Source organism: Myotis myotis, unplaced genomic scaffold (genome assembly GCF_014108235.1).
Source record: "Myotis myotis isolate mMyoMyo1 unplaced genomic scaffold, mMyoMyo1.p scaffold_m19_p_14, whole genome shotgun sequence".
Lineage (NCBI taxonomy): Eukaryota > Metazoa > Chordata > Mammalia > Chiroptera > Vespertilionidae > Myotis > Myotis myotis.
The window spans coordinates 20,267,871-20,284,057 of NW_023416318.1; the positions used below are offsets into that span (position 1 = coordinate 20,267,871).

The following is a 16,187-nucleotide window of genomic DNA, read 5'->3' on the forward strand; positions in this document are numbered from 1 at the left end:
CACATTATTTATAGTTGTGAAAAAATTATTTATTTTTTTTTTTGTTTTTTTGTTTTTTATTTTTTTATTCTTTTGTGTGTTTTTTTTTTAATTAAATCTTTATTGTTCAGATTATTACATTTGTTCCTCTTTTTTCCCCCCATAACTCCCCTCCTCCCAGTTCCCGCCCCACCCTCCGCCCTCACTCCTCACCCACTGTCCTCATCCATAGGTGCACGATTTTTGTCCAGTCTCTTCCCGAATCTCCCACACCCTTTCCCCCCCAAGAATAGTCAGTCCATTCCCTTTCTATGTCCCTGATTCTATTATAATCACCAGTTCATTCTGTTCATCAGATTACTTATTCACTTGATTCTTAGATTCACTTGTTGATAGATGAATGTTTGTTGTTCATAATTTGTATCTTTACCTTTTTCTTCTTCTTCCTCTTCTTAAAGGATACCTTTCAGCATTTCATATAATCCTGGTTTGGTGGTGATGAACTCCTTTAGCTTTTCCTTATCTGTGAAGCTCTTTATCTGACCTTCAATTCTGAATGATAGCTTTGCTGGATAAAGTAATCTTGGTTGTAGGTTCTTGGTATTCATCACTTTGAATATTTCTTGCCACTCCCTTCTGGCCTGCAAAGTTTCTGTTGAGAAATCAGCTGACAGTCGTATGGGTACTCCCTTGTAGGTAACTGAGTTTCTTTCTCTTGCTGTTTTTAAGATTCTCTCTTTATCTTTTGCTCTTGGCATTTTAATTATGATGTGTCTTGGTGTGGTCCTCTTTGGATTCCTTTTGTTTGGGGTTCTCTGCGCTTCTCGGACCTGTAAGTCTATTTCTTTCACCAGGTGTGGGAAGTTTTCTGTCATTATTTCTTCAAATAGGTTTTCAATATCTTGCTTTCTCTCATCTTCTGGCACCCCTATAATTCTGATGTTGGTACTCTTGAAGCTGTCCCAGAGGCTCCTTACACTATCCTCGCATTTTTGGATTCTTTTTTCATTTTGCTTTTCCGGTTGGGTGTTTTTTGCTTCCTCGCATTTCAAATCATTGACTTGATTCTTGCGCTCCTCTGGTCTGCTGTCGGGAGTCTGTATAATATTCGTTATTTCAGTCCGTGTATGCTTAATTTCTAGTTGGTTCCCCAACATAATATCGAGGGTCTCATTAGTTTTCTTGTAGATCTCATTAAGTTTTTCGGCGGCTTCTAAACAGTTCTTGAGAGACCTTAAAAGTGTGGTTCTGAACTCTATATCTTCCATTGACAATTTTGTCCTGTTTCTTTGTCTCCACATTTTGTTATGCTTCCTTGGTGCACCCCCTAGTGGTCTTTGTTCGCAGTCTTATAGTTAAACCTTGATTGTTGTAGCTAATACCAGGGAGGGTTTGACCTCCAGGCCAAGTGGCTGTGAGAATCAGCTGTGTCAGCAGTGAGAGAACTTCTGTCCTCTAGGGAGGTGCTAATCTAGCCTTTGCCTGAGGCTATCCGGCAAATGCCTCTGTGCAGGGCTTGGGCAGGGCGGGTCGCATAGGATCAACAGGGTGGGCCGGAGAGAGCAGTTATGGCAGCTCTCAGTCCTGTCCCCAGGGGCTCTGCCTCTTTGAGTCCCAGCACCCGCTGCAAAGCTCGGAGAGAAAGCTGCACTCGCTCTGACCGAAGCCAGACAGTCCCGCTTCTCCCGTTTGAGTCTGGGTCCCTAGACTTGCCCGTATCTGGAGCTCAGAGTCTGCGACTCCCTCCCGATTGAAAACGCCAACCGCGCCCTCTGCTGCCAGCCCGCTCCACGCACTCCGCACCTCAGAATTTGACTTCAGCACTGCGCCTCCTCTGAGTGTCCGTATGCGTTTCTCTTTCCTCCTAGTTGTAGGACTTCCACTCAGCCAGCGTTCCTGTGGTTCTGGGTGATGTCCGTTCCGTCTTTTAGTTTCACTTTTGAAGTAGTTGTTCAAGGCAGCAAACTCCGGCGTTAACCTGTGCCTCCATCTTGGTTCTCTCTGTTGTTCTTCTAATATCTGTTAAACTAGAGTTGTGAAAAATTTAAAGCTGGATGTTCAGTTAGGAAATAAATTGTTATAATGCATCAATTTTTTTTTTTTTAAGTATTGTGGTGGAGATTGTAGTAATATCAAAAAGCATTTTTTATATAACTTGAAAAAAGGGCCCAAGTATTTGAATAGAATGAAGATAACTTAGAATAAGAATTAGTGTAACATGTATAAAAGAAAGATTATAGAGAACTACTTTTAAATCTTACAAAATAACTTTAAGGAATGACTGAGAATGTTTAGTTTAAGGAAGAAAAATTGAGACACGATAGGTGCCTTAAAGTAGTTGCCATATAGAAATGGAAGTAGATTTGCTCTAAGTTCAACTGACTTAAGGTGTTTTTTTTTTTAATCATGACTTTTCTTAGTTGCAGTTTTATACAAAAATTTATCAGAATGATACTTATATGCCAACTTTTTATATTTGATGCACATATCAAATTGAGCCATACTGATAATAGACTACTGATATCAGTGAAAAAATACATAGAAATGGAGTATTGTGCAGAAATAAATTTTAATTTATAATCTATAAACTAGATTACAATTAATTTTAGATATACTGACTTTTTTTGCTTTGACAGTACAATGGAAATTATCAAATTATTGATAAAATAGTGGGAGACAGAATTTAGTAGGTGTATTAAAAGTAGAGTTAAACTAAGTCATTAGAAGCCTTGAGGAGGCTCTGTAGTGACTGTTAGGAGCTCATGAGACTGACCTGGGTTTGAATTCCAGTTGTGCCACCTATCTGTGTTATAAGGGGTAGTCTTACTATTTTAAGTCTCAGTGAAAGTAGGGATAACAAAAGTAGTGCCTGCTATATAAAGTTATGATGTTAAATAGTAAACATTCAATAAATGTTAGCAATTCTTGTTATTGTTTTACCATTATCATAATCATTGTTTCCCAAGGCTGATTATGGGCTTCTCCTCTTTATCTGTGTGGCCTTGGTCTTTGCTTTTCCAAGATTCAGAGTTTCCAATGCCATATGTCTTTCAAATGTACCTACCTCCAAGGTGGTTGTGAGGATTAAATGAGATAATATTTATAAAGTACGTAGCTCATTTCCTTGCGCATAGTAACTGCTTTTATATATGGACTCAACTAATGAGTCATTAACCTCTCAGAATTATAGCATAGACTTAAGATTTTTCAGGTATGTTGAAGGAGAGATTCTTTGTGTGCAAGATTAGCCTAGAAGACTTTTAAATAAAATTTTCAAAGTTAATGTTCTAAAATTGGCATATATATGATCTTATGTATTACAAAGGACTTTTAAATAGATCTCATTCTGTCTTTATAATGTAAGTAAATTTTACCTTTACCTATAAATTATTACAAAAGAATTTACTATTGCTTTGTAAAGAATAAAACTAAGACCCTAAAACATTAAATGATTTGACCATGTTTATCAGCCTTATATAGGTCTTCTGGTTCTAAATATTGTGTTCTATTAAACCATATTGTTTCCTGAGAAGAAATGAAATGATAAAATAACTGGGAAAACTCTACATCTTGGGAAAGCTAAACGAAAGCAGTTTAAAGCTATTTTTGCTAATGTGATTATTGTCTCTACTTAAAAAAGAACAGTGACAGAATGGAAGATATCAGTCTACATCATTCCTTGGGATCTTTCTCTGGGACTAATGATAGAGCAGAAAGATATTAAAAGAGATGTCCATGTCCCTTAAATTTTATTCACTTTAATTTTTAAAGGGAAGAGTGGCTTTGTGTTTAATGACTACTCTTTAGTTTATTTTTTATATCTTGTAAGGACCTATCTGACAGGTTTTTTTTTTTACATTTATAGCTGCAGCTTATCTTCTGGTGTCCCTTATACCAAGCAATTCATTCCGCCAGATGTTCCGGTCAACAAGGTCTTTGCACATCCCAACCCGTGACCTTCCACTCAGTCCAGACACAACAGTAGTCCTACATCAGGTCTACAACGTGCTCCTTGGTTTGCTGTCAAGAGCCAAACTTTATGTTGATGCTGCTGTTCATGGCACTACAAAGCTAGTGCCCTATTTTAGCTTTATGACTTACTGTTTAATTTCCAAAACTGAGAAGCTGATGTTTTCCACATATTTCATGGATTTGTGGAACCTTTTCCAGCCTAAACTTTCTGAGCCAGCAATAGCTACAAATCACAATAAACAGGCTTTGCTTTCATTTTGGTACAATGTGTGTGCTGACTGTCCAGAGAATATCCGCCTTATTGTTCAGAACCCAGTGGTAACCAAGAACATTGCCTTCAATTACATCCTTGCTGACCATGATGATCAGGATGTGGTGCTCTTTAACCGTGGGATGCTGCCTGCCTACTATGGCATTCTGAGGCTCTGCTGTGAGCAGTCTCCTACATTTACACGACAACTGGCTTCTCACCAGAACATCCAGTGGGCCTTTAAGAATCTCACACCCCATGCCAGCCAATACCCTGGAGTGAGTAAAATTGATAACTTATATCTGTATCCTCAAATTGATTGGAAATACCTGTTTTTCCCCTGTTGGGACATGGTGAGAAAATATGGGAGTATGGTCTAACTTTATTCTTTCTTAAGGACTTAACATATATTTGTTTTCTTGAAAACATAAAATGCTGTATGGTTATAAAATTTATAAGTGTATGGGTAGTTTTTCGTAGGTTGATAATGAAATTTTCTCTAATGGAATTTACCTATTTTAATTTATGGTTTTGTAAATGTATCTTTCATATGTACCTAATGAAAAAAAGTTAGCTTTATGGTACAGTTTTAATGAAGTGAATATTTTTATTTTGATATTTATTATCAAGGTCTATATGCTAAGCTAAGTTGTGAGCTAAATAATATTTTTATCTTTGCTGTAGTATTCCCTAGTATTTTTTTCTCATACTACATTGAAGTGAATGAAATGGTTAAATGTTCTATCAGAATACAAATATATTCAGTGTAAATAGGATTTTTTTTTCTCTGCAGACTATTTGTAGGTTTGATATTACATCTACCCGCCCCTCCCCCCCCCATCCCTATATAAGGCTGTCATTCCTGGATATTTCTTTTCATTGTCATCTCTTATTCTCTGTTGTCAATTGAAATTATACCAAGAGGGTATAAGTCTGGGAAGGTGTTTGGAAGGGGAGTGCAGAAACCTTTTTAAGGCTATTGTGAACTCAGAGGCCATAAATTGCTAATATGAGAAGTTGTTTGCTAAATAGGAAATGGTGGGAGTGGAGAGTAGACATTTTTCAAGACATTCAACATTTAAGAGTTAATCAAAAAATACAGTGAAGGGTATTTTAAGGATTGGTATCCTTGAGTTATGTACTATACTTTTTTCCTGTTGAAAAAAAGGACCGTAACAGTTCTTTAGACATAATGTAGTGAATTGTTTATAATTTCTCACCTTGAAAGAACCTAATTTCCAGTGAAGAAAGTTAGAATGCCTATAATAAAGTGATTGTATTCAGTACAAAAAAAGAAAAACACTTTCAAAACCAAGGCAATAAGAATACATAAGGAAAAGAATGAGAGAGTCTGCCTGACTTAGGAGTTAGGATAAGATTTATAAGAGTGAATCCATTTTTTTCTATCACATTCATATAAGTAATACTTGATTTCATTACTTAACATGTCCATAGTTAAATATACCTCTGAAGAGTGCTGCATGAGACTATCCCCTAATGTTTTTTTGCCCTTGACATCAGTGAAATATAACGGTTTTTATTGTAGAACTTATCTATTAAAGACTTTAATGAAAATGGTGCTTAAATCAATTTTTGCCAGGTAACTTGAACTGAGCATCCATCAGTCAAGAAAGATCATTCCAAATGTTGGCACCAAAGGGTTTTCTTAGAAATGGTCTTAATTGAGGGATGTAAAATTCTTGTGACAAAGTGATAATTTCTCACTTACTAAAGAAAAGGTGGTAAAGGTTTGTTGTAGCAGGTCTCTGAATGCACATTTGAAGTTACAAAACCTGGTCTTGAAACAGTATTAAGACTAAAAATGAACTATCTTAACTTGCAGTTTTTAATCTTCCTAAAATTATATTTTGAGATTTGCACTAAATGAATTATATATGAAATTTTAAAAATAGAATTCATTGCTAATTTTATAACCATTCTTGAATGTTACTGTAACTGAACTCATTTGTGTAATTGTAAGGGCTGGCTAATGAGTATAACATCTAGAATGAGAAGCATACATTCTAAAACATTGTAGGGTTAAAAGATCACCATGATGTTTATTTGCCCTTTTTAGGCAGTGGAAGAACTATTTAACCTGATGCAGCTGTTTATAGCTCAGAGGCCAGATATGAGAGATGAAGAATTAGAAGATATTAAACAGTTTAAGAAAACAACCATAAGTTGTTACTTGCGTTGCTTAGATGGCCGCTCCTGCTGGACTACTTTAATAAGGTAAAAAGATGTTTTGTGGGGGTTTTTTGTTTTTGTTTTTCCAACTGAGATGATGGGCACCATACTTCTGACAATTTAAGTTATAACTAAACGTTTACCAACTCTGTAAGGTTATTGGGGGAAGCATTTATGTGTTTAGTCACCATGAAGAATTTATATTTTGAAAGCTGATGAGCTACTTTTGAGCAGGTTTTGTTTTTGTTTGGTTTTAGATTGTCTGTGTTTTGTCAAAATGATAGAATCTTAAGGTCGAAAGGAACCTTAATAGACAGTGTTCTACTTAAAGCTTGACACTTCCCTTCTCTCTGACAGTCATCCAAATTATGCTTGAACAGTTCTGTTCTAGAGGCCTCCAGAAATAGCTTTTTTCATCTTTGAATGAGTCTCGCTGTTAATATGTTTTTCATTTGTTTAGCCCTATATTTTTTAACTAGGAATTAGGAAAATAACAAATCATGACCTTTATAATTAATCAGAGCAAATTAAAATCCAGGTTAATTTCTTAAAATTCATCTATATCCTATATAATAAAAGAAACATGCAAATTAGCTGTCCCGCCACTATGCTGAAGCCATGCCCACCAGCCAATCCGAGTGACTATGCAAATTATCCGACAAAGATGGCGGTTAATTTGCATACACAGGTGTCAAGAGCCCCAGGAGGGGCTCCTAAGACTTTCGCTGGCCCCAGGAGGCAAGGCCATAGCGATGCCCGCAGGCTCCCAGGACTTTCGCTGGTCAGGGAGGTACGGCCACCCGTGCCTAGCCACGCCCGCGGACTCCCAGGACCTTGCCAGCAGAGAGCGGGAGGTTTGGGGGACTTAGCAGAGCAGGAGACTGCTGGACATAGAGCAGAGCGAGAGGGCGGCTTGGAGGGCGCGGCTCCCTCTGTCACCCCAGCTTCCTCATCACAGCTGTGGAAACTGACAACAAGGAGGAGGAAGTCCCACCCCCACAGAATCAGCCATTGGTCAGACAGCTCTCAGCGGCCTGATAGCCAGGACTCTCATTCACCTGCATCTCAGACCTTGACAGTAGAGAGGTCGGACTATGTCTAAGAACAACAGTTGATACAACGTAGGTCTGCAGCCAAAAGATGCTGGCGTTATCGACAGAAAGTGTCTGCAGAGCAGCATGCGTCTGATCTTGAAAGAAGGCGGTGCCTGCAGCAGGATGTATCTGAACAGCTACTGGAAAAACGTTGCTCTGATGCCGAAAAACATCAGTGTTATCGACGGAAAATGTCTACAGACCAACGTGCCTTTGAAGTTGAAAGAAGGCGGTGGCGATGACAGAATATGTTGAGAGAACAGTCATCAACAAGTACTACAAATACCTGTAGGAACTGTCTTCTCAGCAAAAATGGAGTACATGAAGATGCAATCCTCGAACATAGTTGTGGTGGAATGACTGTTTGATGTGAATTTTGCCTATCACTCAGTTTCTCAGATGAAAAACCATCTGATGGGAAATTTACTCGATGTTGTAGCAAAGGGAAAGTCTGTCCAAATGATATTTTTCAGATTACCCGGCATATTTAAAAAGATTAATGACAAACTATTCTGACAGTAAAAATATCATGGAAAATATCCGTCCCATAAATAGTTCCTTTGCTTTTGCTTCCATGGGTGCAAATATTGCATCGCCATCAGGATATGGGCCATACTGTTTTAGAATACACGGGCAAGTTTATCACCGTACTGGAACTTTACATCCTTCGGATGGTGTTTCTCAGAAGTTTGCTCAACTCTATATTTTGGATACAGCCAAAGCTACAAGTAAAAGATTAGCAATGCCAGAAAACCAGGCTTCTCAGAAAGACTCATGATCAACATCAACAACCTCATCCATGAAATAAATGAATTAACAAAATCGTACAAGATGCTACATGAGGTAGAAAAGGAAGCCCAATCTGAAGCAGCAGCAAAAGGTATTGCTCCCACAGAGGTAACAATGGCAATTAAATACGATGGCAACAGTGACCCAGGTAGATATAATTCTCTCCGTGTAACTGAGTTTGCTGTCATATTCAGAAATGAAGGTGGAGAACCTCCTTTTGAAAAAGGGACTTGCTCATTCATTGTAAACTAGATCCCAATAACCCAAATGCCACTAAAATGAAACAAATAAATATCCTGTTTCCTACATTAGATGCAATGACATATCTTATCCTTTTTCCACATGGTAAACAAGCCTGGGGAACAGATATTGCATTAAGACTCAGAGACAACAGTGTCATCGACAATAATACTAGACAAAATGTAAGGACACGAGTCACACAAATGCAGTATTATGGATTTCATCTCTCTGTGCAGGACACGTTCAATCCTATTTTAAATGCAGGAAAATTAACTCAACAGTTTATCATGGATTCGTATTCAAAAATGGAGGCCAATCAGATAAATTTCATCAAAGCAAACCAATCTAAGTTGAGAGTTGAAAAATACGGTGGTTTGATGGATTTTCTCAAATCTAGATTTGAAAAGGACAATGTGCCGATTGGTAAAATGATAATACTTCCATCATCTTCTGAGGGTAGTCCCAGAAATATGCAGCAGCGATATCAGGACGCTATGGCAATTATAACGAGGTATGGCAAGCCCGATTTATTCATAACCATGACATGACAACCCCAAATGGGCAGATATTGCAAACAATTTACAATGCTGGCAAAAAGTTGAAAACAGACCTGACTTGGTAGCCAAAGTTTTTAATATGAAGCTGAATGCTCTTTTAAATGACATCTGTAAATTCCATTTATTTGGCAAAGTAATAGCTAAAATTCACGTCATTGAATTTCTGAAACGCGGACTGCCTCACGCTCACATATTATTAATATTAGATAGTCCAAATTACATTCCTCTAATTAATTCCCTTTCAATGTGCACAAATTTCATGTACTGGGCTACTAGTATTACAATAAGACTTGGAGGTGATGTCCTTTATTAGGCACATTTCTTGGCAGTACATTCTTGAATACTGTAATAACTTCTTAAATTTTTTTAGATTAAACTTATTGGGGTAACATTGGTTAATAACATCATACAAATTTCATGTGTATAGCTTTATAATACATTTGTATACTCTATTGTGTGCACACCACCCAAAGTCTAGTCTCCTTCTGTCACCATGTCACCTTTATTACCCTCTTCATTTTACCCCTACACCCCTTACTGAGTTTGTTTTTTTGTTTGTTCATAGTGTTGAACACTCTAGTACCTTAAGCTATTAACCCAAGATAAAGTTATTTTACATTATCTTCTTCAGAAAACTTTCAATTTGGATCTTTATTAATACACTAAATGCTTTCGCCAGGACTCTTTAAAGGAAATTTTTTAAATGTTGGCATTAATTTTGAATATATTGGTTTCCCAAGATTTACTACTTAAAGTTTTTATTTTCAATAAAAGATTTGGAGCTTTCTTAATTCTTTCTTTTGAAAAAGGAAAGATAACATTTTGTCAAAGTGCAACGATTTCCAGTCATACTATATAACAGCAGTTTTCAGTACCCAATAATGGAATTAGGTCCGCTAACAAGAATAATAACTGCTTTTGATTATTATATAAATTATTTTTAAGGCTACTGTATGTTTTTGTTTGTTTGTTTTTTGTTAATCCTCACCCAAGGATATTTTTCCATTGATTTTTAGAGAGAGTGGAAGGGAGGAGGAGGAGAGAGAGAGAGAAACATTGATGTGAGAGAGACACATCAATTGGTTGCCTCCCGCATGCACCCCGACTGGAATCAAACCTGGAACTCTTCAGTCTGCAGGCCTATGCTCTCTCCACTGAGCCAAACTGGCTAGGGCCACCATATGTTTTTAATGTTTTTCCCGTCATGTTTCTCTTTTTCCCCCAATTACCACCTAATGAGTGATTTGATAATACAAGTATATATTATTGTTCAGAACTTAGCATAATCTCAAAGATAAACCCATTATAAAAATAAGCATTTTTTTGTACTGAAACTTTCAAAATATTCTTATTACATCTCTCTTCTACCATTGTGGATAATTAAGAGCAGACTAGATACTGTTAGACATAACTTTCCTTTAAGTTACTTAGAGGGTTTCGTATTTAATATTATCTCCTTTTATTGAATTACTAAGAAATAGATGTAGTAGTCTCTTTTCTATTGGTAGGAATGTAGAGAGCCTAAATGACAATATACATCTGGTTTTGTTTTGTGTTTTTAATGAGCAAAGTGTTCTATTCTGATTCAGAATTCTCAAATTAGACTTTATGTATTCTTCCAGTGCCTTCAGAATATTATTAGAATCTGATGAAGACAGGCTTCTTGTTGTATTTAATCGAGGGTTGATCCTGATGACTGAGGTAAATATTTTGTAGATTTATTTCATTTTTATTTTCTCACCAAGACTTCTTGTTTTGTGGATATTTAGAGTTTATGGTAGACTGTTTCACAGCTATTTAGATTTTAATTATACCAATCAGTAGATGCTAATTAATATTCAGAGAATAATTAAGTCACAATTTTTAGGGTGCTATTTACTTTTTCCATAGTAATTCCATACTTTCCCCGTCAGTTTGTATTTGGAACAACCACTTGAAATAGACTAGTTTTATGCATTTTATTCAAAGGCACAGTTTCTCAAGAGCTCACTCATTTGATAGCATTAAGAAACTGAGCTTAGCATAATAGAGAAAGCTAGTGAGATTGTGACAGGTGGTTAAAATCAGCCATTCATTCTTCCCATAATTCTTGAACATCCTTGCTTTGAGATGATTTTAAGGCCATAGAGGTCCATTGTAACCTTTAGTCTACTAATGGAGATAAGTTGAAAGATATATGCCATGGGTACCATGTGATTAGGAGGTAGGGTGGTTTTTTCCAGAAAATGGTATGGCAGAATAGGAATACAACATGTTTGAAACTACGTTGAAGAATTTGGACTTGGAATGATAAATGACTTAATTGGCACAGAGGCAAGAAAGTTTTGGTCGTATTTGAGAAATGCCAACTTTTCTGTTTGGCTAAAACAAAAGGTAAATGAAAGAGCAGTAGTGAGAATTTCATTCAGCAGATATCTGAATGTCTTCTCTGCCAGGCTTTGTGCTAGGCACTGTAGTTACTGTCTTCACAGTCTACAGGTTAAGTGCCGCATAAGTACATCATTCAGATTATGTACTGCCACAGATTAGGCCATGAATTTTGAACTGATTTTAGAGGATTAGAAAAAAGATGCTTTGGTGTAAAGGAAGTGGGGAAAAAAATCTAAGGGTTTAATTAAACTAATATATAGTTAAAGGAGTTAATAGATTTAACAAGCCAGTACCTATATATATAAAAGGCTGATATGCTAAGTGTCCATCCGGGTAATGACGTTACGTAGCAACGCCCAGCTTCCTCTCCCTCACGACTAGCCTCCTTGGAGTTTCTTCAGCCCAGGAACTCAACTTGCTTTATAGCCAGGTGGAAACATTTTACACTGTAACCAAATGTTTGTGCCTCATCTCATTTGATCCTCACAGAAGTCCTGTAGTAGGTAGATAGGAGACTCGGTGGAATCCTATTTTCTTTTCATTAGCCGGAAAACGGAGATTTAGAAAGCTGAGAAACTTGACCCAACTTGAAAAGAAGTAAGAAATGGTGAACCTTGAAAGTACTTCAGGTTTTCTCACTGCGCAGAATATAGTCAAACACTGCTGCAGTTAAATATTTCACCCTTTATTTTCCCTGCGTGATCTACAATAATAATTTGCTTTGTGTTGATATTTACTGCTGTGTTGCTGACAATTACCTGAAAGAGAAGTGCTTCACTGGGCTGGAAAAGTTTAGCTAAATCAGAAAGTAGGTCTAATTAAGCAAGTTTATTCTATATCTATAAAAGGGTAAGTTGACTCACGCATGCATGATACAAGTAAAGCTCTCGCTGGCGCCAATTACACATGTGTTTCTGTCATTGTCAATCGTGAATTCGGTTGACACTTCTATTATAGAGAAAGGGCAAATAGCAATATTAAAATATTTCTTCTAATTAATTTCCTTTCAATGTGCACAAATCTGTGCACCGGGCCACTAGTGATGAAAGAAATTCCTACCCTTTTGAGCTCTTTTACCTCTTTCTCTGAATATAGCTGACAACTATGTCACCATTTTCTTTCTTCAGAAGCCATGCTATTCTCCCTAATCTTCATGTTGTTGCCTGCTGCCTTATACTCTCTAAGGCTTGCCATCTTAGAGCAAACAGTAACAAAAAGAAGAAAAATCTGATTAAACAAATTATTTCTTCACACTAAAATGTGTACCCAAAATATGAGGGCTCTGAAGTGTGAGGACTGTTTTATATTTTAAAAGAGCTGAAAGAGAGAATTTGACTTTTAGATAAAAAACATATACATTTTCTTTGTGTTTGTATGCATATACATAGTCTGAGCCTGAAAACAACTGAGCTCTACAATTTTGTGGCTCAATAAAGTAAAAATGAAATGAAGTTTTCTATTTTTTAAATCACTTGTAGTCATTCAACACACTGCACATGATGTATCATGAAGCCACCGCTTGCCATGTGACTGGAGACTTAGTAGAACTTCTGTCAATATTCCTTTCGGTATTGAAGTCTACACGTCCATATCTTCAGAGAAAAGGTTTGGCTATTCCTCTCTTTTTTTGTTTTGTTTTTTTGCTTTGTTTTTATTGTTGTTAGTTCAACTGTTAAAGAATAAAATAAGGCGTTTAAACCGCATGCTTCAGAGAATTTGTTTTTATCTCCAGTTACAGAAGATGGGGCTGTTGCTAGTCAAAAGGAAATGCTTATCATGACCTCTTGATATAAGATTGAAGTGCTCTTATTTTCTTTATGTCTGCCCCCAAAATAGTCAGGCATGTTGTAAGTGTCAAGATGTAGGAGACTGGAAAACATTTCCAGCCACTAACAACATGAGTATAACAACATGTGAAGGTTCTCTAAGCATGAAACTTCATGGCTTAGATTAGATCATTTTAGTTTCAAGAGAAATAACTATAAAAATATCTCTTGTGTCCCTGTAAGATAATGTGAACTCTGAACTTCATATAAATTTCTAGAAAATAGGGTATATTCATCACTAAAATCTGTGCTTTAAGAAATCTAGCAGGTTTAACAGTAGTAGCCATCGGATGAAAACAATCATAGCTTTTACCCAAGATGTTTATGTAATTAATATGAGTTTCTTAGTGTTAGTATTCTGTAGTTTATATAGAAAATAATTGAGGGGGTTTGATCTCAAGTGGCATATTTATGTGTGTTTTTGTATTTGCAGATGTGAAACAAGCATTAATCCAGTGGCAAGAACGAATTGAATTTGCCCATAAACTGTTAACTCTTCTTAATTCCTATAGCCCTCCAGAACTTAGAAATGCCTGTATCGGTAAGTAACTTAGAAACCCTAGTGAAAGAACATTTTTGTGGGACTATTTTTCTATAAGATGTGATGTTCTGTAGGGTTTGGAAAGACATTTGTACTTTTTACCAGTATGTATTACTTGCAATAGCCAACAGGTCTTAAGAAAATCAAATTTTATTTCTTAACATGCCAATAATTACCTTTATGATCATAGGCTGGTCACTTAATATATCTGGGCTGTTTGACCTTAGGTTATCTCTAGATCTCTTGCTCTGAATATTCTGTCCTATAGAAGCAAGATAGAATCATGCAAATGTTTACAAAGTAGAATTGACCTTGTAAAGGGTTGTGGTGATTATTTCACTGTGAGCTCTTTTGCCTAAAGATACTTCTTAGTAGTTGTTCAAAGACTCCTAACTCCTAAGTATTTTACCTTTTTATTAATTGCATATTAATAATAAAATAATTTGTGCCTGTTAAAGGACCCCCCTCATTTTAAATTTATATTGAATTTTAAAAAATATATATATTTTATTGATTTTTTACAGAGAGGGAGAGAGAGTGTTAGAAACATCGATGAGAGAGAAACATGGATCAGCTGCCTCCTGCACATCTCCTACTGGGGATGTGCCCACAACCCAGGTACATGCCCTTGACCGGAATTGAACCTGGGACCCTTCAGTCCGCAGGCCGACGCTCTATCCACTGAGCCAAACCGGTTTTGGCTTATATTGAATTTTTACTACTTTAGAAGCCACTTTAAATCTTTAGATACTATAACTGCTTATAAGAGTTTCTCAAAATAACATGAATAACGAACTGGCTGTCATATGTAGCAGTCAGTCTTAGCAGGCATTGGCCTGACGGTCTGTGGAATTACTGGCCTATGACTCTCCAACAAGAGGAGAGAGGCGCATGGTGGTAATCTTGCCAGAATCTCTCCCAGTTGCCTGTCGTCATGAGCTTGACACTTACGTGATTAGAAGATGAGAGTCAGTCCAACCGGCACCATGAAACATTAAAAGTAGATTAAGGATTACTCCTTATATCTGAAGAACTTTGAACCTTATTTACATTAATATGTTTCTTTGGTTGATTTTATGAAAACAATGTGCATTAAATATTTCCCTCAGGTACTCTCCATGATGCTTCTCTTGAATAAATAATATACAAATAAATAGTTTTAAATTTTAGTATCTAAATGATAGCCCTTTTGTGGTTAGTAACTCTGCTGATCCAGTTTTGATTGAGGATTAGACATGATTTCTCCCAGTGTCAGGAGCTAAAACAGTTTTAGACCCATTAAAACTTTCCAGCTGCCACACTGCAACTAGTCACTCCAAACGGGTTTTTGAGTTTGAAAGTTGGTAGACATACTCCAGTTTTTTAATACCCAAATTGTGTTCTTATTTTCAGATGTCCTCAAGGAACTTGTGCTTTTGAGTCCCCATGACTTTCTTCATACTCTGGTTCCATTTCTACAACACAACCATTGTACTTACCATCACAGTAACATACCAAGTATGTATTCATCTAGCCCAGTCCTTGAATATGGTTGGCATTTAATCTTTCTGCACACTGAAACATGGAGATTTATTTTTTCCATTTATTCTTATTGTACACTTTTAATGTCTTAGTGTCTCTTGGACCTTATTTCCCTTGTCGAGAAAATATCAAGCTAATAGGAGGGAAAAGCAATATTCGGCCTCCGCGCCCTGAACTCAATATGTGCCTCTTGCCCACAATGGTGGAAACCAGTAAGGTATGTTGGGATGCCAGGAAAACCATGTTTCTATAGTACACAGTAATTTGAAATTTCCCCTCTGGCAGTTAAGAGTATATTAGACTTAAATGACCATTTTGTGGATCCTAAAAAGATTAGACTCATTTGGACTTTTCCTTATAGTGCTCAGAAATTTTGGTTTAATATTTGCAAAATCAACAATAAGTACAAGTAGTAAGTTTTTTTTTTCCCCCCTTAAAAATACCTTAATGGAAAACCTTATTAGTGTTTGTTACTAGGCCAAATTATAATTGGGTCATATATATCTAAACCTGAAAAGTCAAGTTAGGTACTTACTACTGTTTAAATTCACGTAATCAATGACTTCTCTTACCTTTAATTATAATCCTTTGACCTAAGCTTTGTATCACAATTGATAGATTTATCATTTGTAGTCTTGACTTTTGTCCTCTAACGCTTATTCTAAAAATAATACTAATTTTAAATTATGGAGAAAAGGTACAGGATAATTTGTTTTAGTTTCAACATTTTTTAAACAATTTTCCCACTTACCTTTCTTCACCCCACTTCATTCACACTCTCCCTTGCCCCCACTATCTTTGTATCTTAAATATACTTGAGTTTTTATAAGATAAACTATAAAAATAATTAACCCTATA

At 36.4% G+C, this 16,187-nt stretch overlaps 1 protein-coding gene across 3 annotated transcripts in view; it reads left to right on the forward strand.

Annotated features, from left to right (window-relative positions):
* USP34 (ubiquitin specific peptidase 34) overlaps positions 1-16,187 on the forward strand; it is a 242,035-nt gene that overhangs the window by 211,135 nt on the left and 14,713 nt on the right. For 2 of the 3 annotated variants that reach the window (XM_036334433.1, XM_036334434.1), the window contains 8 exons: positions 3,845-4,479; positions 6,279-6,436; positions 8,912-9,025; positions 10,694-10,772; positions 12,920-13,046; positions 13,701-13,808; positions 15,201-15,305; positions 15,422-15,546. In XM_036334433.1, the coding sequence (XP_036190326.1) occupies positions 3,845-4,479; positions 6,279-6,436; positions 8,912-9,025; positions 10,694-10,772; positions 12,920-13,046; positions 13,701-13,808; positions 15,201-15,305; positions 15,422-15,546 (1,451 nt within the window). The remainder of the gene's footprint in view (positions 1-3,844; positions 4,480-6,278; positions 6,437-8,911; positions 9,026-10,693; positions 10,773-12,919; positions 13,047-13,700; positions 13,809-15,200; positions 15,306-15,421; positions 15,547-16,187) is intronic. The other variant, XM_036334432.1, reaches the window with a different exon arrangement.